This window comes from Centroberyx gerrardi, chromosome 3 (genome assembly GCF_048128805.1).
Source record: "Centroberyx gerrardi isolate f3 chromosome 3, fCenGer3.hap1.cur.20231027, whole genome shotgun sequence".
In the NCBI taxonomy this organism is placed as follows: Eukaryota; Metazoa; Chordata; class Actinopteri; order Beryciformes; family Berycidae; genus Centroberyx; species Centroberyx gerrardi.
The window spans coordinates 23,218,335-23,244,417 of record NC_135999.1 but is presented as its reverse complement, the minus strand read 5'-3'; the positions used below and the strand labels follow the sequence as shown (position 1 = coordinate 23,244,417).

The 26,083-nt window shown below is 42.0% G+C and overlaps 3 protein-coding genes across 4 annotated transcripts in view; 1 reads left to right on the top strand and 2 right to left on the bottom strand.

Annotated features, from left to right (window-relative positions):
• Positions 1–10,077, bottom strand: part of cbx8b (chromobox homolog 8b) — a 79,008-nt gene extending 68,931 nt beyond the window's left edge. Inside the window, exons 1-5 of one of the 2 annotated variants that reach the window (XR_011785242.1) lie at positions 9,932–10,077; positions 9,761–9,804; positions 9,422–9,487; positions 9,238–9,304; positions 6,575–8,249 (exon numbers count right to left, since the gene is read on the bottom strand). Coding sequence is in view for 1 of the 2 variants with exons in the window: in XM_071916033.1 (XP_071772134.1) it covers positions 7,368–8,249; positions 9,238–9,304; positions 9,422–9,487; positions 9,761–9,804; positions 9,932–10,000 (1,128 nt within the window). In the remaining variant the exon portion in view is untranslated. Of the gene's footprint in view, positions 1–6,553; positions 8,250–9,237; positions 9,305–9,421; positions 9,488–9,760; positions 9,805–9,931 lie in introns of those variants that run through there. The other variant, XM_071916033.1, reaches the window with a different exon arrangement.
• On the top strand, positions 211–4,994 carry c3h17orf67 (chromosome 3 C17orf67 homolog). The gene is made up of 4 exons (XM_071916034.2): positions 211–351; positions 1,738–1,838; positions 3,771–3,898; positions 4,627–4,994. Exons 1-3 carry the CDS (start codon positions 297–299, stop codon positions 3,885–3,887), a joined length of 273 nt encoding a protein of 90 aa, XP_071772135.1. The 5' UTR covers positions 211–296; the 3' UTR covers positions 3,888–3,898; positions 4,627–4,994.
• Positions 10,078–18,315: 8,238 nt separating the features above from the next.
• Positions 18,316–25,223, bottom strand: LOC139924848 (E3 SUMO-protein ligase CBX4-like). Its single transcript, XM_071916043.2, has 5 exons — positions 25,002–25,223; positions 24,760–24,803; positions 24,147–24,212; positions 22,249–22,315; positions 18,316–21,184 (listed from the first exon to the last, which is right to left on the bottom strand). Exons 1-5 carry the CDS (start codon positions 25,068–25,070, stop codon positions 19,721–19,723), a joined length of 1,710 nt encoding a protein of 569 aa, XP_071772144.2. The 5' UTR covers positions 25,071–25,223; the 3' UTR covers positions 18,316–19,720.
• Between the last annotated feature and the right edge of the window lie 860 nt (positions 25,224–26,083).

Below are 26,083 nucleotides of genomic sequence, written 5' to 3'. Positions count from 1 at the left end.
CAACAAACATACGGGACTGATGTTTTCCCCATAGGTTTTTCCACAATTATTTTTCTAACCATTCCAGGTGTTTACACAGTATATCTAAATATGTAAATATGTTTTAGATATGTTAAATCATATTTTTGTAAATATATATTCTACTACTAATAATAAATTATTTAAAATACATTTTTTCCAGGTATGTGACAGTTTGTGGGTGACGTGCAGGAGGAGGAGAGTTTACCACCCCCCCCACCCCCAAACTCTGGACGGGTCTCGGAGCAGAGGAGCCGCGGGCAGGAGAGGTGAAGAAGATGAAGAAGTTCGTGGTGTTTTTCCTCTGCCTGGTCCTGCTGACCTGCTACTCAGGTAAGAAACTGAGGCAAATTAAACCGAGAAGACAGATCCTTGAATATGAACTGTGCATTCTGAAACTAAATCAACAGAATACACTTTTTCCAGAGATTGAATGTATTCTATAACTTGTTGTTACAACAGCAATTTTGACAAATTCAGTGTGCTTGGGTGACTCAAATAAGGATAATGAATAATGCATATCATATCAGGGTGGTAAATTGTTGATCTCATTTATGTAGTTTTGCACAAATTTTGTGCACCTTTCTTTTGTTATTTAACCAGTAAACCTAAATTTACAGGCTGAGTCAAGAGAAGGAAATACTCTATAATATATAAAACATTTTCATTTATTTTGAACTATTATAACATTGTAAAATTTGCATTCCCATGTACAATTCATTAATTTATTTCAATGCAGAAATTCACCCCATGGAATCAGCATGCATTCCTGCTTTAAGCCCTATGTGTAACACAGCAAAAATCAGCAGGATTCCTCATTTCACAAAAAAAAAAAAATCAATCTTCCCAAACTAGATAGCTGGTGAATGTGTGTGAGTGTTTTGCCACGTTGCTGTGAGAGTTAAGGCAGCAGCAGCAGCAGCAGCAGCAGCAGCAGTCCTGGCCCTGTGTTGACAGAGCGAGGCTCATTTTCACAGCAGAGAGGCAGAGAGGGCCAGGCTGGCCGTCCCGGCTGGCCGTCCCGGGTCACGTGCTACACGAGTCGGGCTCCCCAGGGAGAGACGGGATGAATGGGCACTTTGTTACCTTCCACTCAAAACCCTGCCTCCTAATGCAGGACTGGGCTGCTGAGAGGGAGACAGAGACAGAGAGCCCTCGCTCTGCAGAGACCAGCCTCTCTCTCTCTCTGTGTGTGTGTGAGGGCACAGGGGAGCAGCTCCCTTGGGGCTGGCTTTGGGGAATAAACAGCCTCACATGAACTAGCTAAACAGATCACACCAGCCACAGCTCACCACCAGCAGATAGTGGTGCTGAGAGGTTTATTCATTGTCCCTAATTAGCAAACCCCATAGCATAAACTAAACGACTTTGGCAGAGGTTGAACTCAGAGCAGACAGTCTTGGTTCATGAGTCTCTTGTGAAGAAGAAGAAGTAAAAATGGAGGAAATTGCTGCACAATCACATCTACAATAATAGGAGAACATTACAATCTAAGCTGAATATTCCCTCTAAAAACAGACAGACTTCCATGATAAAGACAACATTTTTATCTTTTCTTTATCATTTTAAAGTAGGTCCCGCAGAACTGAGTGCGTTCCTACTTTAACATTATTGAAACTTTTCTCATCTAGCACCAGTAGAAGAATTGGTCGTGCTTATCACAAGACATTTGACTGAACGTTTGATCTTTTTGAGAAATTGATCTTCCTCTCTCCCCAGATGCCAACCCTATCATCAAGGAGAGCTTTGCTAAGCAGCTTCTCCGCAGCAAGAGGCAGGAGCGGCCGAGGAAGGCCGGACACCCCGATGAGCCGATGAGGGTAAGGGTCAAAGTTCAAAGAGCACAGATACATCACATAGATACAGACACATTATAAGAGGTGGAAAGTAACCAGTTACAACTACTCTGGTTATTGTACTTGATTAGTTATTCAGTAATTATAGTATTTTACTGCTACATTTACTACTTCTTGAGATTTACTCCCACTTTTACTTGAGTATGTTTTTTTTTTTTTTTTAATTGGTTTATTTGATTTTCCAAAGTTGATAATATTCAATTGGTTATAAAGTGTCAATATAATTAAGTGACCTGTAAAATTAAAGTGTGTGAATAGATGTGAATAGATTGGGTTCACATGAAAACAGAAGACAAAATTGCTTGGTCACGCTTCAGAGATTAAATACAAATAGGGAAAATAACATGATATCATTTCTCAGAATTTCAGCAACAGTTCATTAAAATAATTTGGATTCAAGCCTGTAGCACAGTCATTGGGGAATCAATGGGAATTTTAGGTGAGCGCATTTTATTTTCAGACATAAGAACGCCGAGTAGATGTGGCATTTACAGTAAAGTGTGTCATTCTGGACATCACCTCCTTGTATTTACTGTCTGTGTTTTGTTTTGTGTATTTTTGTTTTTTATGTAATCGTCACTTGCTGTAAGTGAATTTCCCATCGGGGACAATAAAGTCTTGAACCTCTTGAACTTGAATAAGTCACACTGCAGCTTTGTTGACATGTTTTAGAAAGCATCCGCCCCCAAACTTGGGCACATACCCATCAAATTATTTAAAAGGTGGTGGGATGCTTCTGGAAAATGCAGAAAATCTTTATGATTTGGACTTAAAATATATATTTGGACTTGAGTATTTTTGAGTAGTGCTTGTATCTATTACAAAGCTATACTTATCTGAATAAATGTATAAAATAAACCTTTGTCACTGTACTTGTATAATTTCCTTGACAAATACTCTAATCTAATCAAATCTAACTGAAGTAGCAGTAGAGAGTCTACAAGCAGTAGTAAATTATTTCAGCACTCTTTCCACTTCTACACATTTATTATATATATTATAATGCACTTATGCACTCAGTCCATGCATGGTTCCTTCTCTTTAGCTCTACTCCTCTCTACAGTTTTACTCAGGTTGTGTTGTGAGCTGTGAGAAAGCAGAATGAAATGTGGAGAGTAAACTGAGTCAGAGGAGTTTTATTGTTGGCTGGTGATTCCCCATTCAGTTTCATTTTCTTGCAAATGCTTAGCAGGCAGCAAACTAAATCTTTCACCACTTGTGTTCTTTCTCCACCTCACCCCCCCCCCCCCCTCCTCTTGTCTGTCTCTCTCTCTTCTTCCTTATCCTCTATCTCTGTTGTTCACTACAACCATGCACATCTCTCTCTCTTGCTGCTGTCTCTCTCTCTCTCTCTCTCTCTCTCTCTCTCTCTCTCTCTCTCTCTCTCAATTCAATTCATTTTGCTCTATCGACATGAGTGTCAGAGGAAGTGTTGCCAAAGCATCTAAATACAAAGGGAAATAAGTAGAGAAAAAAATAAATATCTAGTACATAACAATAAACATCTAACAGTGAAGAAAACAAAACTAAGTGATTAGTGCAGGCTGGATTTAGAAAGAACAGATCAGTAGAATCACTCCTTATCTCCTCTCTTTATCTCTCTCTCTCTTTCTCAATTCAATTCAATTCAATGATTCAATTTATTGGCATGACATACATGTGTACATATTTCCAAAGCATACAACAACAAAACAACAAATACAACAAATGTAAGAAAAAATGATATAAGAAAACTAGAGAGAGATCAGAGTCTTCTTTAGACTGAAATGAGAATCAGTCTTCTTTACATTTACTCTCTCTCTCTCTCTCTCTCTCTCTCTCTCTCTCTCTCTCTCTCTCTCTCTCTCTCTCTCTCTCTCTCTCTCTCTCTCTCCCTCTCTCTCCCTCTCTCTCCAGGAGCATCTGCTCCACATGCAGGCTCTGGACCAGAGGGCCCAGGAGACGAACCTGGAGAACTGGCTGAACCCCCACTGCTACCCGCGCTGCGACAGGAACTACGGATACCCCGTCTGACCGCAGCCAAGGTCGCCACTCCTCACTGTCACTCCAGACCGCACATACATGTATACATGAATATAACACTGTGCACCATCAGTGAGAGTGTAAAAGCCAACACTATATTCCAGTGTTTCCAGAGTTCATTTAACAACATTTTTGAACATCCGCCTCAGAGCCACATCAGCTCTATGAGTGGACAAACAACTCTCCAATCAACACTGCTCAACTCCAAATAAATGTCACTGAAAAATCAACACCTGGGGAATCCTGGTAGCTCAGGTGGCTAAGGGGCGTACCATGTGACTGTGATGGGATTTGTCACATATCATCCCCGCCTCTCTCTCTCCTAATCTTTCCTGTCTATCTCTGCTGTCAATTATCCAAAATAAAGGCAAAATGCCCCCCAAAAAAATCTTAAAAAAAGAAAAATTAGCACCTATTAACATTGGAAAATTAACAGAACAAAAAAAGAATGAAAAAGTGACACTTTGATACACAAACAGACAAACAAAAGCACACTTTGGTTTCATCACACGCTCACTCTCTCTCACAAGTTCACATTTCCTCTATAGGCTTTTTTTTTTTTTTTTTTCGTTTTCTTTTTGCAGCAACCTTTTGGCAGTAAAGCTGAATGGTGTTGAAACACCTAAAATACACACTAAACATGTCATGGCAGCGTGGGTTGTGGCTGCTTTGACTCGCGCCCCAATTTCCCAATGTCTGTCTGACCCGTTTCCCCCTTTTCTTTCCACAGGAGAAGACCACAGTGGTGACAACACGGACTCAACAATGACTACAGGGAAAATGCTATGTTGAAAATGAAGCTATTAGAGTCAGAGGGCTCTTTCTATTCTATTCTCTCTCTCTCTCTCTCTCTCTCTCTCTCTCTCTCTCTCTCTCTCTCTCTCTCTCCTCTCTCTCTCTCTCTCTCTGAAGCCTCAGTAAAATGGCCATTAATGAAGACTGCTGAATAAATGGCCATGCATATAAGCTTATTACAGCTATGTAGTTTACTGTTAAGAGTATAGTCTCTAGATTCTTTTTTAATCTCTTGTAATAGCAGGATAAAATCATGAAAATTTGTTAATGAATATAACCAAAAAATAAAAAATGTAAATGCATGAGTGCTTACTGGGTAACTGTTGTTCATTTATTTTATTTATTTACCTATTTATTTGTAATTTCTGTGACGTGGATCGGCCACAGAAAAGGCCTACAGGCAATCTGATCTGAAATCCAGTTGTTCAGAATCGGTTCCTGCTAAGGGTTTGACCTCAGGGTGCTGGAGAGGAACAGTTTTGACCCGGGGTGAAGACTGCGGTTCACCCTGACCTGAGGTTACGTCACTCTTTACTCAAGTGTGGTAACCGCGCAACCGCGACGTCACGGGTTCGAATCCTATTTAATCTTTCCCCCTTTCCTGCCTCTGTCTACTGTAGGCCTACTGTCCAATAAAGCATAAATAATCTTATATAGATATAATAGAAATAGATATAATAGAAAGACTCATGCTTTCCACTTCAGTTCCACTCAGAGGAAAATGGATATTTGGATCCTGGCTTTGGCCAATGAGAAAATGAATTTATCGATTCTATTTTTAATCTAGAATTTACAGCCGACATGTAGGCCTATAGGCTAACGTTATAGATTCAGTATAACCTATGTATGTAGGCCCAATATGTAATATCGTTGTTTTAGTTTAGGCCTATAAGCTATTTGAGGAGAACGGTAAAACTGGACGGGCCTGTAGGTCCGCCAGGCTGTATGCACAAGCTAAAATGACATTGCCTATATACACATATTGACAGTAGGCCTATTTAACTAAATGAAAAGGCCACACCTGCCCTAAAATGTTGCTTAGACTGTCCTGAAATTATCGAAGTAATTAGGTGTTGCAGTTGGGGTCTAGCCTATTATAGATTTTTACTTATTTATTTTAGTTTTGGTGTCTAATCATTAAATGATGAGGCCTAATGAGCCTGCTTTCCCGGTTTCACCTCTGAAATTAAAAAAGTCCTAACAAGCACAAACTTGAGTTAGCCTACATGACGGGTCCATTATATTCCGAAATTAATTACATGCTTGTTGACCTCTGGAAGGAGGAAAACCCAAATCCATGTTTTATACCTGCAGCCGTGCCGGCTGGCATATGGCTCATGGGCTTGTATTAATTATTTGGAAGGAGCAGGATACCTGTTTTCATGCAGTGTGAGGTGAGCTGGTGTGGGCTGGTCCAGACCTAAGGCCTCTAGGAGTAAAGCTAAATGTCTATTCTGGTTATAATCTATTACAGCAGTGATTCTTACCTCACTCCAATTAGCCTGTAGGAATTAAAAATTACGGAACGGGTTGTTTTCTCAAAAAGATACATTTCCTAATAGCATAGTTTACACACGAGGAAGTCCTTGAATTTATATAAAATAATCCTAATAATTTAGATTGCGGACTACAGGCCTAATGGCGTTAAAGGTTGGGATATATCACATAATAATGCTTCATTTATGTGTTTAGGCTGTCACGTTATTAATCTAGTCCTACTGCCTTTAAAGGTTATTTCACATAAGACCGACTGGCTTGCTTTTTATTTAAATTGCTGAGTTAAATAAATAAAACCTAAAATATGACAGAAAAAAAACACACAAGAAAATGAGAAAATTCAAAGAATTTATTGGAAAGCGTCTAAAAAGCGATTTGACACCAACTGCGATTATGTTGTTACATCAAAGCTTCATGAAAGTTTTCTATGAAAATGTACGAATATACTATGTTAATGCAAAAATGTAGCTAAGCGTCTTGGAAAAACTCTTAACGTGTCCGTCTTGAATTTATTTACTTATTTCGCTTACAATTAAAAATGGAAGAAACATTACAACCTCGGCCGACAGATGAGCTCGGCCTTTGAATGCAACACAAACGGATTCTTTCTTGATTAAATTCTTTTCAAAAGTGCTTGAGAAACGTTTTTATTACTATTTTTAAATACAGGGCCTACATAACCAAACGGTCAAACGGACCAAACGGCAGCTCAGTCATTTGAAATTATAGAGGAATATTCAATCCCCAAACTGGGTCCAAATATCTAGGCCTCACCTATTCTCACTCAATTTATCAGCTTGAGCTCAATTTGCTGTTCTACAGTCCAGGCTGGAACAGAGACTGAAAAATAAAATTTATATTCTATAAATTGTCACACTTGGAAAATAGTAAAATTCACAAGCTCTGTACACAAGGTAGCCAGCTGCAGCAAAGGGTACATGCAACTTTTTCATGTCAACCAATGCATGTTGTGAAATGGACTTCATTTGATTTGGTCAATACATTAAATAGATGTCCAACTTTATAATATATACACATATGCACATTCTGTAATTTGCCTTTATACATTACATACAAAAACTGCTTTGCTTAATCACACTATATCCTATAAACTTCAAAATGATTTTGATACAAGTTTGAGAAAACGATGAATGCGGTGTAAAGAAATCAGTCAAGAAATCATCTTTTGTCTTTGAAGAAGCCTTTAGAAGTGCTGCTCTCCTTGATGGTGACGGTCAGGAAGTTGGTGGTCACGTCCGTAACCAGGATCTTTTCCACGTTGCTGAGGGTCGGCCTCCACGTCACTTCGTCCAGGTCGTCGAGGAGCCGGGTCGGGGACGGCCGGTCCAAGAAGGAAGGTTTCTCCATGTGTGAAAGCTCGGCGGGCCGGTTCTGGCTCTGGCTCATTTTGGACTGGTGCTTGAAGTGCGCAGGCGCCAGGTAGCTGGAGCCGTCCTTAGTCCTGTGTGACTCCGAGTCTGTCCTGTGCGGATGGAGGCCGCGGTCTGAGTACAGCTGCTTGTACGAGCCTCCGCTGGAGATGCCCCGGATGTGTGTGTGGTGGTGATGGTGGTGGTGGTGGTGGTGCTGGTGTTTGTGGGCGTGGCCGTGGTTCTCTGGGTGTCTGTGGGACAGTTTGATCAGCCTCATCTCAGATCCCCTCTCTTCTCCCCCTTGCAGCTTGGCCAGTTTGTGGGCGCTGTAGCTCAGCTGCTCCTCTGCTCTCCTCTTGTGGGACTCGGACACCGCGGGGCCGGAGCCGCTGTCTTTGAAGCGGAGCTTGGGCTTCGGGCCTCTTTTTTTGGGTATGTGAATGAGTCCGTCAGGGCTTGGTGGCTGGTGGCTAGATGGCTGGTGATCGCGGGCTGGTTCTGGCGGCCGGACGCGTACGCTCTCCCCGCGGTTGACGGTGCTGGGCGGGAAGATGGTGGGAACGACGGCTCTCAGGCCCTCTCTGGCCCTGGGGGTAATGACCGGCTCCGGGGTCGGGTAGGTGACACGCATCCCTCGCACCGCCTCACTCCTGAACTCATAGGACTTGGCTTTAGCTTTAGCTTGAGCCTGATTGGAAAAGAATGAAAACAAGACCAACTTTTAAAATGATACGCTCACAGACATTACTCCAGTCCAAGTATTTAAATTAATTTCATAGTTGGTTAATTTCAATTAATGCCTGATGCCTAAAGTTGGGCACAGCTATCACAGTCAGCCTAGAAAACTACTAATGTAATAATGGTCTAATAAAGAGGTGATATGGGCCTGCAATTAGCCTATGTTATAGTACTGCAAAAACAACAAAAAGAACAAGAACAAACAGTGTATCAGGCTACAGTTTCTATTTGTGAAATTCCACAACCCCCTTTTTTAAACAACAGCCCTGTCAACAGAGACTCTGGTATTTAGTTCAAGATAAACTGTCGGTCATTAAGCAATTTTCACGGTTCGTTGTCCTGAAAAGCTTAAAAGCTCTTGTTGATCACATCTACACGTTATGATGCTTTATTCAACTGATTCCATTCGAATTAAACATCAACACATTTGCGTCTGTATTTAATGAGTTTGTTATAGACGAATACTGCGATAAAAAACGGATTTTACAAAAGACGGAGGACTTTAACAGCACACCGCTTCAACAGCGGCTCATAAACAATCATGTGGGCCTACTGGCCATTTGTGAAGATAAATAATGTTAACAAATAATCAATTCTTGTGGGCCAACAACAAATGGGAATTTACAGAGTGCCCCATTAGCTAATACACAAGCCGAGATACACATCCATTATTGAGTGTTTAATGTGCCTGATTAGCATAATGAAGGAACCTTGTGCATTTAACTTAGGCGAAAATACAATGAGGCCTCTTTTCTTTTGTAATTACAGGTGTTTGAAGTGAACACGACAGTGCAATTAAGTAACCCGATTGAGAATGCACATGGCATATTGCATGGAAATTTGTTTGTATTGTACGAGAATTTGACTTGTTTACATGCCCATAACATTAGCCGTAACCACGCACGCCATAAAAACACTAAACAACGTTGCTAATTTACCTTGAGGAGGAATGTCTTGGGTTTCGGTCCTCTCTTTTTGGGCCCATACAGTTCCCTTTCACGCTCCCTATGAAAAATAGCAGCAGACACCCATTTTGAGTGTCAGGGGAGCGAAGTGCACCGAGGACACCTTTCATTTATTGGACATGTTACATTCACTCCGTGTAAAGGCCAGACATCTTACCTTTCATCGAAAGCGACAAAGAGGCGTGAGTCCAAAATATTCTCCTCCGGTTCCCAAGTGCTATATCTGCGGAACAAAACATGAATTTACACCAAGAAGGAAAGCGCTGTCTGCACACAGTGCGCACACACACACACACATATACACACACACTAGATGGATGGCCACAGCGTTAGCCTGCAAGCTAACATCTCCAGCGTGCTACGCTTACTTTGCCACTAATCCGGCTGTCTTGCTAGCAGCGTTAGCGGGCTAACGGCAGCCTCAGCGGAGGAGACAGCACCGACACGCCGGCCGAGGATCGCAAATATGCAAGAGACATAATATAGCAGGACTTACTTGGGAGACCAGCCCTTCCATTTCACTAGGTATTCAATCCGACCCTGCATGCCATCAGAAACAGAAAGACACTACTTGGTTAGCTTGCAAGGCAATAGATATATAGTGCAGTGGTGGTGCATTAAATTCAACGCCCCGGGAGCAAAACGGTACATTACATCGCACACCTACCCTCCTTATCCTCCGTTTGATGATCGACTCGGCAGCGAACACCCTCTCCCCGACAGCAGACAGCTCCATGTTTACTCCAGTCTACCTACCGTTAGCTTGGTGGACGCTAGCTGGGCAGATATTTTTCTCCAGTCCCAGCCACTCTGAATTCCCGACAGACCATAATACTCCCGAACAGAGAAAGACGTCAGCGCATTTTTTTTACAGCGTTGCCTAGGAACCGCAGTCGGTGGAACCGTTTGCGGAACGCCCATTGGTTCAGCCGTTGCTACGTGCTCGGGGTTGCTAAGTGAGGGGGAGGAGCGTGCACTTGTGAATTCTTGGGGGAAAATGGTGGCTTTTTCGCGCGCGGCCGAGTGGAACATTTCGCGGAACGGTCTGAGATCTTCAGAACGCATGTCATCAAAACAGAACGTGCGGAAGTTTTGTCATGTAAAGACAGAAACAAGGGATTAACAGCAGAGTTTGATTCCAACGAAGGAGGGGAAACAGCACATTAAACACCCCTCATTTTCGTTTAGTCTATCCAGAAATGTGTTTATCAGCAAATGCAATAAACTCTTTTGGCTGGGGTTTTCATATTAGTCCGTTATAGGCAAACAAGCTGTATCGCCTATATGATCTTTAAAAAAAACTGTATATCCGCAGGAAAAGGCAGGCAGCGTTCATTTCGCTTGACTTGTCATTGCTGTTTTAGACCAAGCGCAGGTTCAGTCTACTGTTTCTGTCAGGCAAAATTCTATTCAGCGGCTCCAAACTGACACGATTCAGCCTCTAAATAGCCCAGTCCTGGCCAGATTAACCTCGAAAAAGTTCGGGTTATAAATCACATAGTCTAATTTCTTGTCTAGATGTATGACGGCTTGTGGTTTAAAATGTTAAGCGATCCAAAATCTGGCTGGACAGACAAACTTATTCCATAGGCATTAGGCTATAGGCGACAATTTTAATTGAACCCGTAGTCATTCAGGAAAAACTAAAATGTATAGGTTGGTTGAATTTAGTTTACGGCTATACTGGTCACCAGTTTGTAAACAGTAGCCATACATAATAGCGCTCCGTGGGTTTTGTGGTAGACTTTATTGAAGATTTACGGCGGTTTGTCCACTTTAATTTAAAAATGTTGAGGGTGCCAGAATCTGTGGATAACTCACAACAACACGACAAGGGTTCAAATTATTAAAACCGAAATCATCCAGGCTAAGATCAAAAACACTGTTTGATATTTCGGCTATATAAAGGAGAATTGTGTGCCGCATAAAAGACGCTCTGACCTGCTCTTAATGTGCGCGGGTTCGAGTCGGACTCATGTTGCCTCTCACCTCACTGTCCTCGGCTTTCCTGTCACTCTCTATTATGCTGTCCAATAAAGCAAATATGAAAGTCTGAGGTCTGCCTGTGTGATTTCTATATTAGCATACAGCTCTGTCATCTTGGTGTGTTTTTTCTTTCTGAGATTACTCAACAGAAATGAGTAGGCATACTAACCTAAACATGTGGACAATATTGTTCTCCATGCACCGAACAACTCAGTAAATAAAAGGTAAAAAAGGTTAGAACTAGAAACTAGACACTAGAGAACTGAACAGGCAATTCTCAGATTTGAGTCCCCTACACACATCCAGGTATTCTGAATTCATCAACTGAAAAAAAAAAAAAAATCCTCTATAAAATCAAGAAATATTGTCCTTGTCTGTAATTTGCAAAGAATTTAATTACACAGTCTAATTGTCTTAATTAGTCCTCCATGTCTGCCTTAATTAGCCTACATATCATAAATCAGTTTACTATTTTGCTGCACGGCCACTGGCCGATGTCTCACTGTTATATTATTATTTAGGCAACACCTAAAAAGAAAGAAAGAAAGAAAGAAAGAAAGAAAGAAAGAAAGAAAGAAAGCATTACAACAACGGTGCTAATACATTAAGGTCCAATGTATTGCCCTAAGCGTAATAATAATATTAATTGTAATAATAATAATAACAATAATAATAATTATAATAATAGGCTAGTAATAATAATAGCAGTAATAATAATAATAATAATAATAATAATAATAATAATCATGATGATAGCAGTAAAAATACTACCTACTACCACCTCTAAAAATATTTTAATTACACCAATAAGGATCTAATTTAAAGAGTAGGCTATCATCAACTGACACATTTTCAGTTCAATTACAGTCACAAGTCTATTAGGCTCATATATTCAAATAATTATACAAATAAAACTTTCACTGATAGAATAATATTAACTGTACGTTTTTGACCATTCTCTTAGGTGATAAAAACTGCAGCCCGTTGTTAATCCTGGACAGTAGGCTATTCTGAAAAGCCTCAATGCAACCTACAGTTTAGTTCAAACAGATTATGAAGTAACCTTTGGTGAAGATAATAATTACTAATAGCTGTAAAAGATATATGATTTAAAGTGTCTGTGAGATAGCCTATTAAATAAATAAAGAAAATAGGGAAGAGCATATTATTTAGAGTAGGGTGCGACTGTAAAGATTTAGCATGTGTCCAATGTGCGTGCGTTCTGCTGAATTCCATTTAAAATTGTTATAACTATTTAATGTGACTGATAGCGTATCACGACACTTGGCTTTCTATGAGATGTTCTGTCATGATTTTGCTATTTCTTGTATTGCAATGCATCTCAGTGAACTCAAGAGTTTTTCAGTTTCTTTGTATGGACTAAATGGCCTTGTTGCTCTGAAGGAATAATACATTAATCAACAATGCATACAGATAACATACTCAACAACAGACTGGCACTTTAATTTAGAGAGAGGTTCTCCCATTCCAGTATTTTCCTAAAGGCCAAAATAGTCAGATCAATTAAAAAATATATTTTAGGCCTATCATCTGACACGTCCAATGATGATTTACACAGAATATAATAGCCAGGCCGGATCCAGTGGAAAATTTGGGATCTATGTAGGCTAAAGACTTGACAGAGCATCAAATGAATAAAAGGAATACATAGCCTAAGTAATAGATAGACCAAGAATGTGCCACCTATCTGTTCCAATAAAACGCATTAGTCTATCTTGGAAATACCCTCACTACTTGAATAATTCCTTTTGATTAATGAATAGGCCTAATTATTTTTGATTAATTCTCAACTTTAACCATTTTCTTACAAGCGAATTTATTCTTCCTCTTTTGTGTGTGTTGTATGTGCGCGAGGGAGGTAATTCTAGGCTATTTTACGCAGCTGTACTTTGTGAATCAGCTACTCCAACATTATTGCTGCCTATCTGGGCCGTCAGTTGGCAATCGGTCACTGAGACCAAAGCCGCTTTACTCTTACAAACCAAACCCGTTTGATAATTTTAATTGTCTCAAGGGGCATGACGTCGCTTTAGGTGAAGTGTGTCAAGAAGTTTAAGGACGTTTCCGCGCGTGTCAAGAGAACGGATGAAATCTGACCTCTCAAAGAATGAAAAAAGGCTTCAGCCAAATGAAGGTTAATGAAAGGGCTTTAAACAAGCTGACTGCTTTTAACACAAAAGATCAATAGGGATATGACCTGATAAATCCTGTGATCTAATTAACCTTGATGATTATAGGCGGACGGCTCGTTCTGATTTACAGGCCCATTGAACAACAAGAGCGTCAACTGGGCGCTTACCTTCATCTAATGTGGGTCCAAATCTGATGCTATATTTTTAATGGAGAGCAAAGATCAACCAAAAATTACAAGAAGTCTATTTCGAAGTCAAAATTCAGGGCCAATGAGTAACAAAATATTAACATCTTGACAGTCATCAGCCATTGCTCCATTTGTCCCCAGAAGTTTAGTCGTTATAAGCTCGTTTCGATGTTTTGGTGTCAAATGATAGCCTATTAGATGCAGGACTTTGCTGTAGCCTTATAGGGTTTAGTGAAATGCCGCCCTGTAAACACACGCACAAATAGACTATGCCATGATGCATTCAATGTCCAAGTCTCAATTTAGAGGAGCATATAGGCTGGAGCCACTTTTGGTGCTCAAATAGTTTCTTTTAACATTTGTTTCTAATTAGAGATAGTCGGTTCTAACCAAAGTCTCGTGGGCTGATTTCGACCCAAACCTTTAAAGTGAACCCCCACTGTCTGACAGCCTGACAAAGATAAATCATCTACAGAAGAAGTGCAGCGCAGCCTGTGTCGCTAATCATCACATTCTTTGCTAATTTGTTTCATGCTTGCACAATAACAGTAATGGGCCTATTTGCCAAATAAGTCAGGCTATTTTCTCAATCGGAGCTGTAGCCTTCAGGCTCAAGAGGGAAAAGGGCAGAGAGAGAGAGAGAGAGAGAGAGAGAGAGAGAGAGAGAGAGAACAGCTGATGTGGTTTGAGACCCAAGCAGAGAAGGAGTGGAGGGTAAACCCATCTAAACTCTGTACACAACTTTTTTATTTGTGGAATAGAGTTTACCCACATGCATAGCCTCAGATACACCTTCATGATGAAAATTCATTGTTTATATCATAATAAGTAGGCTGGTGTAAGTCACGGATATATGGGCTCTTTTAAGGGGGGCAGAGAATAGCCTATCAGTGTTTTTCTGGAAATATAATTGATTTTTCTTCATAAAGGTAGATATTTGTCTGATGATAATTTGATTTTGATTCATGATTTGCCTCATTTGCCACCGACTGCAGCTCATGGTTTACCCAGCTTTTTATTTCGCTTACCACTACAGTCACTGGAGCTAACGTTGCGAGCATTTGAGGTTTCCTGTCTATTTGTCCATGCATAAACAAACAGTCGGTGCAGGCTACATGTGATGCATGGCACCGCCGTGCAGAGCGAAGATGGGCTGCACCTCAGACTCCGTGGTACTGGATGCGATTGGTCTCGGCGCGCCTGCAGTGCAGCAGTGTTGCCGCCGTTAAAACACCATTGGTTGGCTTGTATCTGGGCAAGCCGCCGGTTCCCGGTGCGCGCACAAAGGGAAACCCCGGTGATCCTGCACGTGCGGCAGGGCGGTGAATGGTTAGAGAGAGACCGGGCAGGTAAGGTGTCAGGTTCAACCCATGTGTGTCCTGTCCAAGTGTCCTTGAGCAAGACACTCAACCCTATAGCCTGCCTGCTCGCGCACTGAGTCAGGCGCGTCTGTTAAATGGCTAATATGTCAAATGTGCAGGCATCAGAAAGAAAGGACGGCGCGTCCTTTACATCCAAACCCCTCTCTCTCGCGCACACACACGCACACACACACACACACACACACACACACACACACACACACACACACACACACACACACACACACAAGGTAGAGAAGGCCCTGCCTCCCCAATTCAGCATGAAAGTGGGATCAATACCGCAATGGCGAATTGACACAAATATTGATTGATCACTGGCTGTGTCTGTTTGATGAATACTGTTATCTTTAGTTTCGATAGTCCTTTGCTGAATGCCTTATTGCTTATACAAAATGTCCGAATTGAATATAGGCTAGCGTACTGATAATAGCCTATGTAGGCCTATAATAGAATATGTCATGGTCTCTTACATTCGGCAACTTTTTTTTTAATTTCAAAGAACCCAAATAGATACAGACAGACCAAGACTGTCCCAAGAAACCCCATCTTTGAAAATTTTTGTTGTTATGATGAGATGTTACAGAATTATATAGGCCAACAGTTTAGGTGTGGTGATATCAGTAATGGAGAATGAAACATCTGATCAAAACAGCCATCCATGTAGCCTACCTTACCTCTCACTGTGCTAACGAGGGAGTGAAACAATAGTGAAATGAAACTTTTCCTAATTTTTTTTCCAGGAACCCATGCAATTCTCTGAGGGACTCCTGCTGGTCCCCGAACCTTACTTTGGGAACCTATGTTCAGTCAAGGCTTCGTCTATTTCATCGATTGAGGCTATCTGATAAACAACTTTAGGTGAATAAGAGTAATTATACCAAATAGACACCAAACAGGGTCTTTTTAAATCCGCAGTCATGACTGTCCAGCTGTCATCATCATGATCCAGACTGAATGTCTTCAGGCTTTGCGATTTGTTTTGCAGTTTCTCACCAACCTTTGCTTCAAACGGGAATTTCCCTGTCAGTCCAGCCTAACCAATAACATAAAAATAAATAAAGATGGTGAAATAAGAAACCATCGAAATGTCAAAATGTCTTGGGGCTTTTTGGGGGATTTGCTGGAATCAACAGCACAACATCTGTGACTTTTTTTTTCTTGAAAAAGCCAATGACAGAGAGCTTTTACAGGCCCAACTCTCTCATGCATAACAAATTCAGTGTGAGTTGACAGATAGAGGAAGAGGAAAGGGGAGGAGGACCAAAGTTAGAAATAGCAGTGGCTGCTCGGACTAATCGATAAAGCATCAAGCCATGTCATTGAACATCCTTTACAATTAAAGGCTTTTTGGCATGAAGCATTTGTTTTAAATCACCGTATTTGTCAGATAACATAACCAATCACAACATTTTCCAGACAAACTGGCACACCGAACGAAAGTCACCATGAATCCCACTGTGACACTTGACACAAAGTTTTTGCAGTTTTGCTCGTGCATGCAAACCGAGCCATAGAAAATCATTTCGCCTCTAATCCAGCGGGGAATTTCCCTGTAAATTGAAACATCGTTGCAATTATTTGTCGGGCTGCAGCAGCTGCAAGGCGTTCGAGAGAGACGCGATAGAAAAGAAACTGGATAGACTAAAGAGGACAGCCATTTTCTCTGTCGTTCCTCACATTAACGCGTACACAGAAAGCAGTTTTATTGGCGGGCTGCAGGCTACAGCAGAGGAAATGGTCGAGAGCTGCCGTGTCGATCATTTTAATCGCCGGGTTGCAGCGCGTTTGAAGACAACTTTTACAGTGTCGGGAATCAGATGTTTCTCACTGTAACCCGCCTGTTGCCTGCTCTAGTCTGCACACCGGTCTCCTGTTAAATCCACTGGTTTCATATGCGACTTGTAAAGGCTTATAGCGACTCAAATTATAACAAACAAGAACAATCTGTCGGGATGTTTGTGGTTGTTGACAAGCTCTCCAGGGGACGCGGGTTATCATGTCGGTCTATAAAACCATTATTTTTCTCCTCCTCTAAACATAACTTTGCTTTTAAACGTCTTTCTGCCATTCAGGGGAATATAAATAGGCAGAAATCTCATTTAAACGACCGGGTGAAATGTAACCAGTGGAAAAACTGACACATAGTTGGAAACACGTTGTAAAAATAGGCTGCATCTGGTAGGATATGCGAGGAAGAGATGATTCAAGTTCGCTGTACAGGTTACAAGCACCTGCAGGTTCAGCGGCGAGCACAGTTTCCTTTCCTGCTGTGTTGCTGCCACCCTCAACAGATTTATTACAGGGTTCAGACCACATCTGACATGCATATCTGTTTAACTCGGACTTCTGTAAAAAGAAACATGGGCCTCAAAGTTTCTTATATTCCTCTTCAATGAGGCCTTTCAATGTTGATTAAACCATAAATCAATTCCTCTTTGTCTGACTTAATGAACAGCTATGAAAGTCACTTACAGGCCTATTATCATTAAGTTTCTGTTGTCATTCTGTTGTCACTTAATTGTCATGAAGTTTTTGTTGCATGAACAAGTTATAGCCTAGTCTACGGGCCTGTATGATGTCTTACCATTGGCGTGAATATTCCTCACTATCACGGCTACATTACGTCGAAAGATTATTATTATTAAAGAGATTATGTTAATTAGACCAACCTGAAACTGTTGCAAATCCTTCCCTGTAGCCTTTTTCAGTCGATTTGAATCATCTTTAAATCTGTGAACGCCTTGAATTTAGTGTGGGATTGAGTTTGAGGTGAGGATTTGCCTCAACAAAATCTGATCTCAATCTAAATATTAATTTTGCAGCAAGACACTGGCATTGCTTCCTATATTACACAGCAGCAGCAGACAAGGCCTAGATGGAAACAGGGCGGCCTGGGCTTTGAGCTCTGCGTGGCGAATAGTTGTTCCGGACAGGCTTCAGGGTTAGATGATGCCCGTCTGAAAATAGCCCGTGCAGGCTTGGGTCTGCAGACCAACATGGGCCTCAATAATCCTCGCGCCCCGCAGCCCACACACAAACACACACACGCACACGCGCACACACACACACACATACACACAGTGCCGAAAATAGACCCCCGCACAGATTTAGCAACCTCTGAAGTAAGGTTGGCCATTTATAAGCGCAATGTTTTCCTTACACCGCCCGTCTTTACCGTATCAAACTTCTGCGGGAGGAAGCGAGGTCTTCAGCCTGTTTAACTCCCATGTGATGAGCGAGTCATGGGGTTTCTTTTTTTTTGAGAGCAACGCTGCTGGTAGGCGGTTCTGATGTAATGCAAGTAAAAAAGAAAGAAAAACACATCTGACGTTGGCCCAAATACCACTTGCAAACAATTTTATTATTGCAAAATGTGTCATCGGAAGCCTTTCACTTAGTCTGCACACAAAACATCAAAGTGCATCTGATCACCTTCTTACAGAGCGAGTTAAATGCATCTCCAGACAGCCAGACCACACTTACTGCTGAAAGGGGTTTCTAAACAATTTGATACACATTAAGAAGCATGTAGGTATGACACAAGGGGACAGTTTTGATCATGACAAAGAACATGTGCTTGCAAAACTTACTCAAAATATGTCACCAAGCTCCTTTATAAACATACTGGGCCATGAAAACCCCATTTAATGCTCAGCAGCAGAGAAAGGGAACATGAAAAGTTGAATCAAAGAACAGCATGTTGATGGGATTATTTGGCTTACACAGTTCAGTCAGCAGTGTTAACAGAGATAGCTGAATGGTATAATTTAAATGAAACGAGTTCTCAGGTTGTAAGTGATTGTTAGTATGCTTACACACAATCTCCACTAAATATATTTCAAACCTGCTCTGCTGCACAACACAAAAGCAGTGGGAAAAGAAAATAAATAGGGTCACATGGTTGTATTTCTCACTGTTTGAATGGATGTGACTTGTGCTCAATATCAGGTCTCGGGAAGCCTGGTTCAAGAAACGCTTGGCCCATGAACACAGACCAAATCACAATAGCAGTTGTGAAAGCATAAACCAAACATTAACCGTTGATAATCTTTCATCTGAAAGCATCCGTCTCCTCTTCCTCAGCATTGCAAATTACATTTATTAACAAGGTCCTTCATTTTTCTTTATCTGCTTGTTTAAGCATGCCTAATGGCATAATCTGTCCAAGCAGCATGCATCCTGGTTTAAATCTGTCCATCTGTTCTCACCCACACACACACGCACGCACGCACACACACACATGCACACACACGCACACACACAGTGTCATTTACCATGTTTCAATATAATTTTTCTTGCTTACAAAATTCTCCATATACATATTTTTTAAACATTATCTGAGATGTAGACAGTTGAGTGTATAAATCAAAATGTAATTAAATCCATAGAAAAGTGAAAGATTATTTACAGGAGTAAGTGCTTCTTTGCAGAGTCCTGACACGGTTGGACAATTAACATTTTTTTTTTTTTATACTAAATTTGCTTTTTAAACTAAGTTGAAATAGCTGAAATTAGATACTGCATATGATAAAATCTTCAGAAGTAATGAAGAACAGCCAGAGCTTATAAGAAATAATATATGCCAACAACTCAATAAAGGATCCAAATGTGATTCTTTCTGACCTTTACAAAATGAAAAACCCCAGGGGTTCTTTTGTACATTCAAGCATCTGAAAATACCAATATATTTAATTTACATTTCTACAAATACACAGTTGTTTACACACAGTCGGTGGCCCCGGCTCCACTACACTGTCACATATTCCTTAAACGTGACGGTGAGACAGTTCGTGGTAATGTCTGTGATCACTATATTCCCAAGGAAAGGCTTGAAAGAGGGAAACGGCTCCTCTTTTCTCTGTTCGGTGTTAGAAACGGACATTTCCTCTACTTTTTCCTCCTCTGCAAGTTTTTGCGTTTCAGCCTGTGCTTGCGTTTCTGCTTGTGCGTCAGTCTGTGTGTGTGTTTCAGGCTGTGTGTGTGTTTCAGCCTGGGTCACGGTGGAAACTGCAGCCTCAGGTCTGGACTTGACCATGCTCAAGTCTATAGGTTCCTCTTGGTCAGCATACCCGTAGTCCTGGTGTCCATGCTGACTCTGGTGGCCGTTTTGGTCTGTGCTGATGCTTTGGGGGGGTGAGGACACCGCGTTAGGAGCGCTGATACTCCTGGAGCTCAAAAACCTCTTACTAGCTCCACGGTCCTCGCCGTCCGCTTCAGAAAGGTGTCGTTTGAGTCCCTGAAATCCACCATGGCTTCCTCTGCCGTCCAGCGGGGAAAGAACCCCCCTATCCAAAGGCCCGGACACCAGATTAGACTTGGTTGTCAGTTGTAAAGGCTGATCCGTTGGAAGCTGCTTTTGACCCCTGACCTCTACATGTTTATCCTGTTCCGTCACAGTCGGCTCCATTTTAGGAGACTGCTCCTTTTCTATAGGGCCGTCTCCATTATATCCAGAGCGAGGAACATTTGGTTTGTCCTTGGCGTTTCGCGCAAATCCATTCATGAGACCCAGCTTCTTGACGAGCTTCATCTTCTCGAGGTGGTTCTCCATGCTGCCGTCAATTTCTGGCGGTGGCTTGTCAGCACTTTCGGACTCGCCATTTTTAATCCTGGCCGCCTGCATGCCATTCTCCATGTACTTGCTCATGACAATAACAATCCGCCCGTTTTTGTTTTTGTTCTTCACGATCTTTAGCTTGCTGCTGCTGACGCCATTAGACAGCGGTGAAGCGTCCTCTTTAGCGGGAATCTGTACTTTCTCTGGCTCTTTGTGCCCATTGAGGTCTGCCGGAAGCTTCTTCAGCTCCATGGTGATATCCTTGACTTTGGTCAGGCAGCCCGAGTCCTTGTCCCGGACCCACTTCTGCTGCAGTGCCGGGGGAAGGTTCCAGCCCTGGTTGCCCAGCTCCGGAGCTTTGACCTCTCTGGGCTTGGCGAACGGCGGCTCGTACATCTTGAGGTCCGGCTGGTAGTGGTGATGCTTCTTGCTGTTGAGCTGGTAGTAGAACTTCTTCTTGCCGTTGGCCTGCTGCTCGGCCTCGCGCTCCCTGCACAGCGGCTGGTACTGGTGGTGCTTCTTGCTGTTCAGCTGGTACTGCTGGCTCTGGGAACGGAGCATCTGGATGGGGCTGGCCTTCTGACAGCCGTCGTCGTCCAGGGACGCCTCGTGAAGATCGGACAGGATGCTGGATCTCCGGGCGAAAGACGGGACCTGAGAAGCAAGACAGCAATTAGTGATCAGAAAAAAAGTCCATGAACTAGGCTATAGTTTGGTGAATGTTAGAAGAGCAATTAGGGAATTCCTGATGCTTTCAATTGAATATTTAAAACCAGGGCCTTCCTCAGGGCAAGACATGTGATTAATCAACAAACCTAACAGTCTACAGTATCTATAGAAGTGCCTATCCTGGGCTAGAACAAAAAAAGCACGGTTCACTGGGGGCCCACGAGCAGCATTGAAGGAACTCTGCTTGGAATGTGGAAAGGGCTTCTGCTGAGGCCCAAACGAGCACGCAGTTTATTTCAGGGGCCTTCGCCCATGTTCACACAGCCCTCCTATAGTTCATGTGCGGCCCTTTCAGCCACGGCCATGGCCATCAGAGTGACATTTCAAAGTGGCTCCTGTGGCTGTGACCTCAGCTCGGAGGAATGTCACTGGCTGCTTTGTGTCCCATCATTGACTTTATCCCATGTGTTACCACCAACACCCTCCTGAGAGGAACAAAACCGCTCCTCTGAGGGGTTCCCCTGGCCTTTTGGATTGGTGATTGATGCACTAAATGTACGAATCACAGTCATTCAGCTACAACTGTTAGGTCAGGGAACTGCTGCCTATAGAAATCAAAGCAGCTAACATCTACTAGCATATTTATTGCTGGTAGTCTGTCATTGATATTATCATAATGTACAGCGAGCAAGTACTCCCTACACCAAAGTTAAACCTGCCTATTTTAAGAAACAAGGCTTATTTACAAATGCGCAGAATTTGAGACTCAGGGGAACGACAATATTGTGTTACACTGCCTTTGAAATACCACCTAGTATTCATAAACTGCATTAAAAATGTACAAATCTTATTATGCATATCACAAAGATATGACCCAATTACTAGATGACAAAAAGCAAGCTTCTAGAAATACTACAATCCAAATATGTATTCCATATTGCGCCTTGGGACACTGTGGATTGGAAGGAGAATTATGCATGAAAATACTGTATTTACTGTACACAGCTGCTATTCTTAAAATTCACTTTTATTATTCATTTAGTCTTCACCTGAACCAGAAGGTGCTTGGGCTTTGGTCCTCTCTTGCGATATCCCATCAGCTGCTCTTGTCGTTCCCTGTGGGAGAGGAAAACAACAACCAATCACTGAAACCATCCCATAGAGATGAGCCGTTGTTGCATGGCAACACAATGTAATAGGGTTTCCTCGCCAGGCTCAATTAGAAAAATACTGAGCCTATATCGCAGGTATTAAACTTCATGATGTGAAGAGAAATTCATTTAACACAGATTATAAAAGCGATAATTCTATTAGATTTTTATCATTGGTTTCAATCATAATACCTTCTTACACTATCCTAAACTTTCTTTACTCAGCATCAAATATTTAATATATTCCTATAATTGTGCTCAACCTTCACTAGTGCAAAGTTCAACAATAGCTGTAAATTAGGCTTCTTCTTCCTTCAAAAAAACAACAAAAAAACATTCAATATCCCATATGGTGGAAGATACGGGCCTGCCTTTCTTTGACTTTCCTGGGTTTCCATGCAAGTCTCTCCGAGGCAGTAACTCAATACCGCAGACAGGAGTGATGTCAGTCCCCTCCCCCACCCTCCTCCCTCACATCTAATTACAATGACGACTCAGTGTATTTTCATAGCCTGGCATTCAGACGATTTGGCTCCCTGGAGAGACGCGCAATTAGTTTCAATAAAATCTCTCCCCTTTAGAGAGAGAGAGGTAATTGTAAAAGCAGATGCAGAGCACTGTCGATGTTTTGCTTTAACGTGTGACCTGCCCCTGAAAGGTTGCCGTGAGCAAACGAAAAAGGAGGGCAGGAGAAAAGCCACTGACAGTTTTACACGCTGTGCAGTTCAGAAATCAATTACGCACTGTCCTTCACATGGAGCTGTCTGGTCTATCCCTCAATGGACGGTTCAGCAATTAGCCGACCAGCTAATTTCACCACGGTAGCCTACTTTGAAAGTGCTGGGCCTTCTACAATTACACGACCAGAGGAAGTTCAGCTGGTAAGGTATTGCACAACATTTTGAGAAAGTGCACAGACTTGTGATTTATAACCTAAGCTACTGTTTAGTTCCCTGCTGACTTGAATCTTTATTTCCCTTACTATGCAGCCTTTCTCTTAGTACACCATGAGTAGATGAAGTAGATAACAACCTGCTAAAATAAAAGAGATGGACAAAAATTCTGGTTTTGGTTTAGCTGAGTATGTTATTTTGGACAGTGACACTGATAACCACTGGGAGCAGCCATGTTGAAACTGGTGGCAGTAGCTGACACAGGTGCGTTGGTTGACTGGATGGCGGGACAGCCTGGTTCCTTACTACAAGCACAACTACATGCACACAAACTACAAAGACGGTGAACTGCTAAATATCAAGAATGAAGGTTTTAATAGTTCTCTTGCAAGTTCTCTTCATCATAATCATCGTACAGTTCTGTTTGATGCATGCTAAGGATTTGTTTTGCACTGTTCAATCACCGCCACAACTAGCTGGTTGTGATAGGCTACTGGACTTTTGAACCAATTTGCCACTACAGGTGTAGTGAATAATGACAAATAAAGTAACTTAACCTATCTCTATAGCACTTTTTCTTTTTACATGCTGATATGTTTTGCATATTTTAGAAGTAGGCTGTAGAAAAGGGGAAAAAAAAAAAAAAAAAAAAACCTAAAAAAACAAGAAAATTACTTAAGGCTACTATGGATGGACGTGTGAGAGAAAACCCAAGTATACTGTGGAAAGAGCTGGATATGTGGGAAAAGTGAATTCAAACATGTTTTGGTAATGTTATTGTACACTGGTTCAAATTGTGGAGAGAGAGAGAGAGAGAGAGAGAGAGAGAAGACCCACAGCCTTGGCAGCCCCTCCCCCTTCCCTCTTTACTACAAGATCAGTGTGTCCGACCCTAAAACTCACCTGTCTTGGAAAGCATCGAGGAGTCTCGGGTCCAGAATGTTTTCCTCTGGCTCCCAGGTGTTGTATCTATTCAGAGAGTGGAGAGAGCAAACCAGAGAGACTTAACAATAGCTTAACAACAGCACTACTCTTGACCCGCTGGCCTGTCAAAAGTGGCTGACAATGTATGGCTGAGGATCTGTTGAGCTGTGTAGCTAGGCAACTTCTGCACCACACCAAATGGTCCTCAACTGGCCCTGCACAGTCTTTACAAATACTCCCATAGCTCATATTTTTAGGGGAGTAGATTTGTAAACAACATGGAAAGACACTTGTAATCCATGTTGATGCATGTGTAATAATTAATGCGTAACTTTTACGCACGACTGTAGGATGGAGGAAAGGCTTTACTACAACTGTAGAAATATGGCCACTTCTTTTTAAATAATAGGTTTCAAATAGAGGCATGTCTTCCTTTAACTGGTATATTAGGGATTGCACACACTCTAAAGCCACATCGATCATCGAGGCAAACATGACAAGCGCGCAAAACAAGCACGCGCAACCGCCCATAAGCGCGCCCACGCACACACTTCTGTTTAGGCTTTTTTATTTTTTTTAGAAGGTGACTTACTTTGGAGACCATCCTCGCCACTTGACCAGGTATTCAACCCTCCCCTGCGAACGGAAACAAACAAGATAACTGACGTTACTTTACACAGCAAAATGCAATCTACTCTGCATCCGTCATCTTACAAATCATCTTGTAAACAATAAAAACCATGATATCCGTCGGAAAGGGGCGAAAAGACAAATTAATACCCCTTTCTTTGGATATGCAACCACTAAATGTCCTTCAGTGCTCTTGTCACAAACCTTTCTACTGCGCTTCTTCTCGATGCTCTCCACCGCAAAGACGTGCTCTCCCGCGGCGGGTAGCTCCATTTTCCGATAGCGGGGAACCGTCCTTCTTATTTTTCCACGAGCTGTAACGTCTGTCACCTTACCCCCGCTTTCCGGTCGATTTACTAATCCTCCAAACCGAAATACAAGAGTTCCCTTTTTTCACTCTGCTTCTTCCCTCGCTTTCCCTCTCGGTGATACTCGGTCTGCAGGCGAGTTGAAGCTGCAGTAGAAAACACTTCATGCAAATAGCCGTTGGTGTGACGTCAGGCGAGGAGGAGGGATTGGGGGCGGGGATTCATTTCCCCCCTGGTGCGTTCAGGTGCTGTCGGAAATATTGGAATCACGACTTCAGCGGCACATGAACGATCCAACAAAGCAGTAGTAGGTAAATACGATTGGGAAAAGTCGGGATTTTCTTTGATACTCGAGTTCCCGAGATGGGACTTTTAGTAAGCGGAGAGCACGAGCATGGTAACAATTAGAAATTCAATTATTGTATTTTATTGTTTGGCCTTCTATGTAGCCTAAATGATTAGTAGCCTATTGTTGTATGTTTCTATTTTGACTCTTTGTTTGTCTTTTAGTTGTCTTGCACATTTATAACAAAGTTTGGCTAATAAATTAAGACACCAGTTAGGCTGCACATTTCTTTCTCTTCTTTCTGCTGCTGCAGCACAAAGTAGCCTAGTTCTGTCCCACTTCTAACCGTTAAAGCCACCAAAAAATAAAATAAATGTACTTCACGCAGTGTTTCTTCAAAACATGTGAGGGACCAGTCTTGTACCATGGAAGGTTATGCAGGTTTTCATTCCAACCACACTACAGCTGATTTCACTAATTAGGCTACTTCATCCCTCTCAAGGTCTGTCAATTAGTCAAATGAGTTGGTGTGGTGTTTGGCTGGAATGAAAACCTGCAGACTATTCCACGGCAAAGGGCTAAACACCACTGGCCTAGAGGGAGAACTGTTTACAGGGCCTGTTTTGATTCTAATTCCCAAACAAAAGGCGCTTGAATGTGCGACAAATCGTATTTTGTGACTTGTGTACTCG

Bases quoted from the DNA above. Each gene is read 5' to 3' on its own strand.
- c3h17orf67 (XM_071916034.2), top strand. From the start codon at position 297: ATGAAGAAGTTCGTGGTGTTTTTCCTCTGCCTGGTCCTGCTGACCTGC. The intron at 352-1,737 runs GTAAGAAACTGA...CTCTCTCCCCAG, and splicing joins CCTGCTGACCTGCTACTCAG to ATGCCAACCCTATCATCAAG. The intron at 1,839-3,770 runs GTAAGGGTCAAA...CTCTCTCTCCAG, and splicing joins ACCCCGATGAGCCGATGAGG to GAGCATCTGCTCCACATGCA.
- LOC139924848 (XM_071916043.2), bottom strand. From the start codon at position 25,070: ATGGAGCTACCCGCCGCGGGAGAGCACGTCTTTGCGGTGGAGAGCATC. The intron at 24,213-24,759 runs GTAAGTCACCTT...CTCTCTGAATAG, and splicing joins TGGCGAGGATGGTCTCCAAA to ATACAACACCTGGGAGCCAG. The intron at 22,316-24,146 runs GTGAGTTTTAGG...CCTCTCCCACAG, and splicing joins CTCGATGCTTTCCAAGACAG to GGAACGACAAGAGCAGCTGA.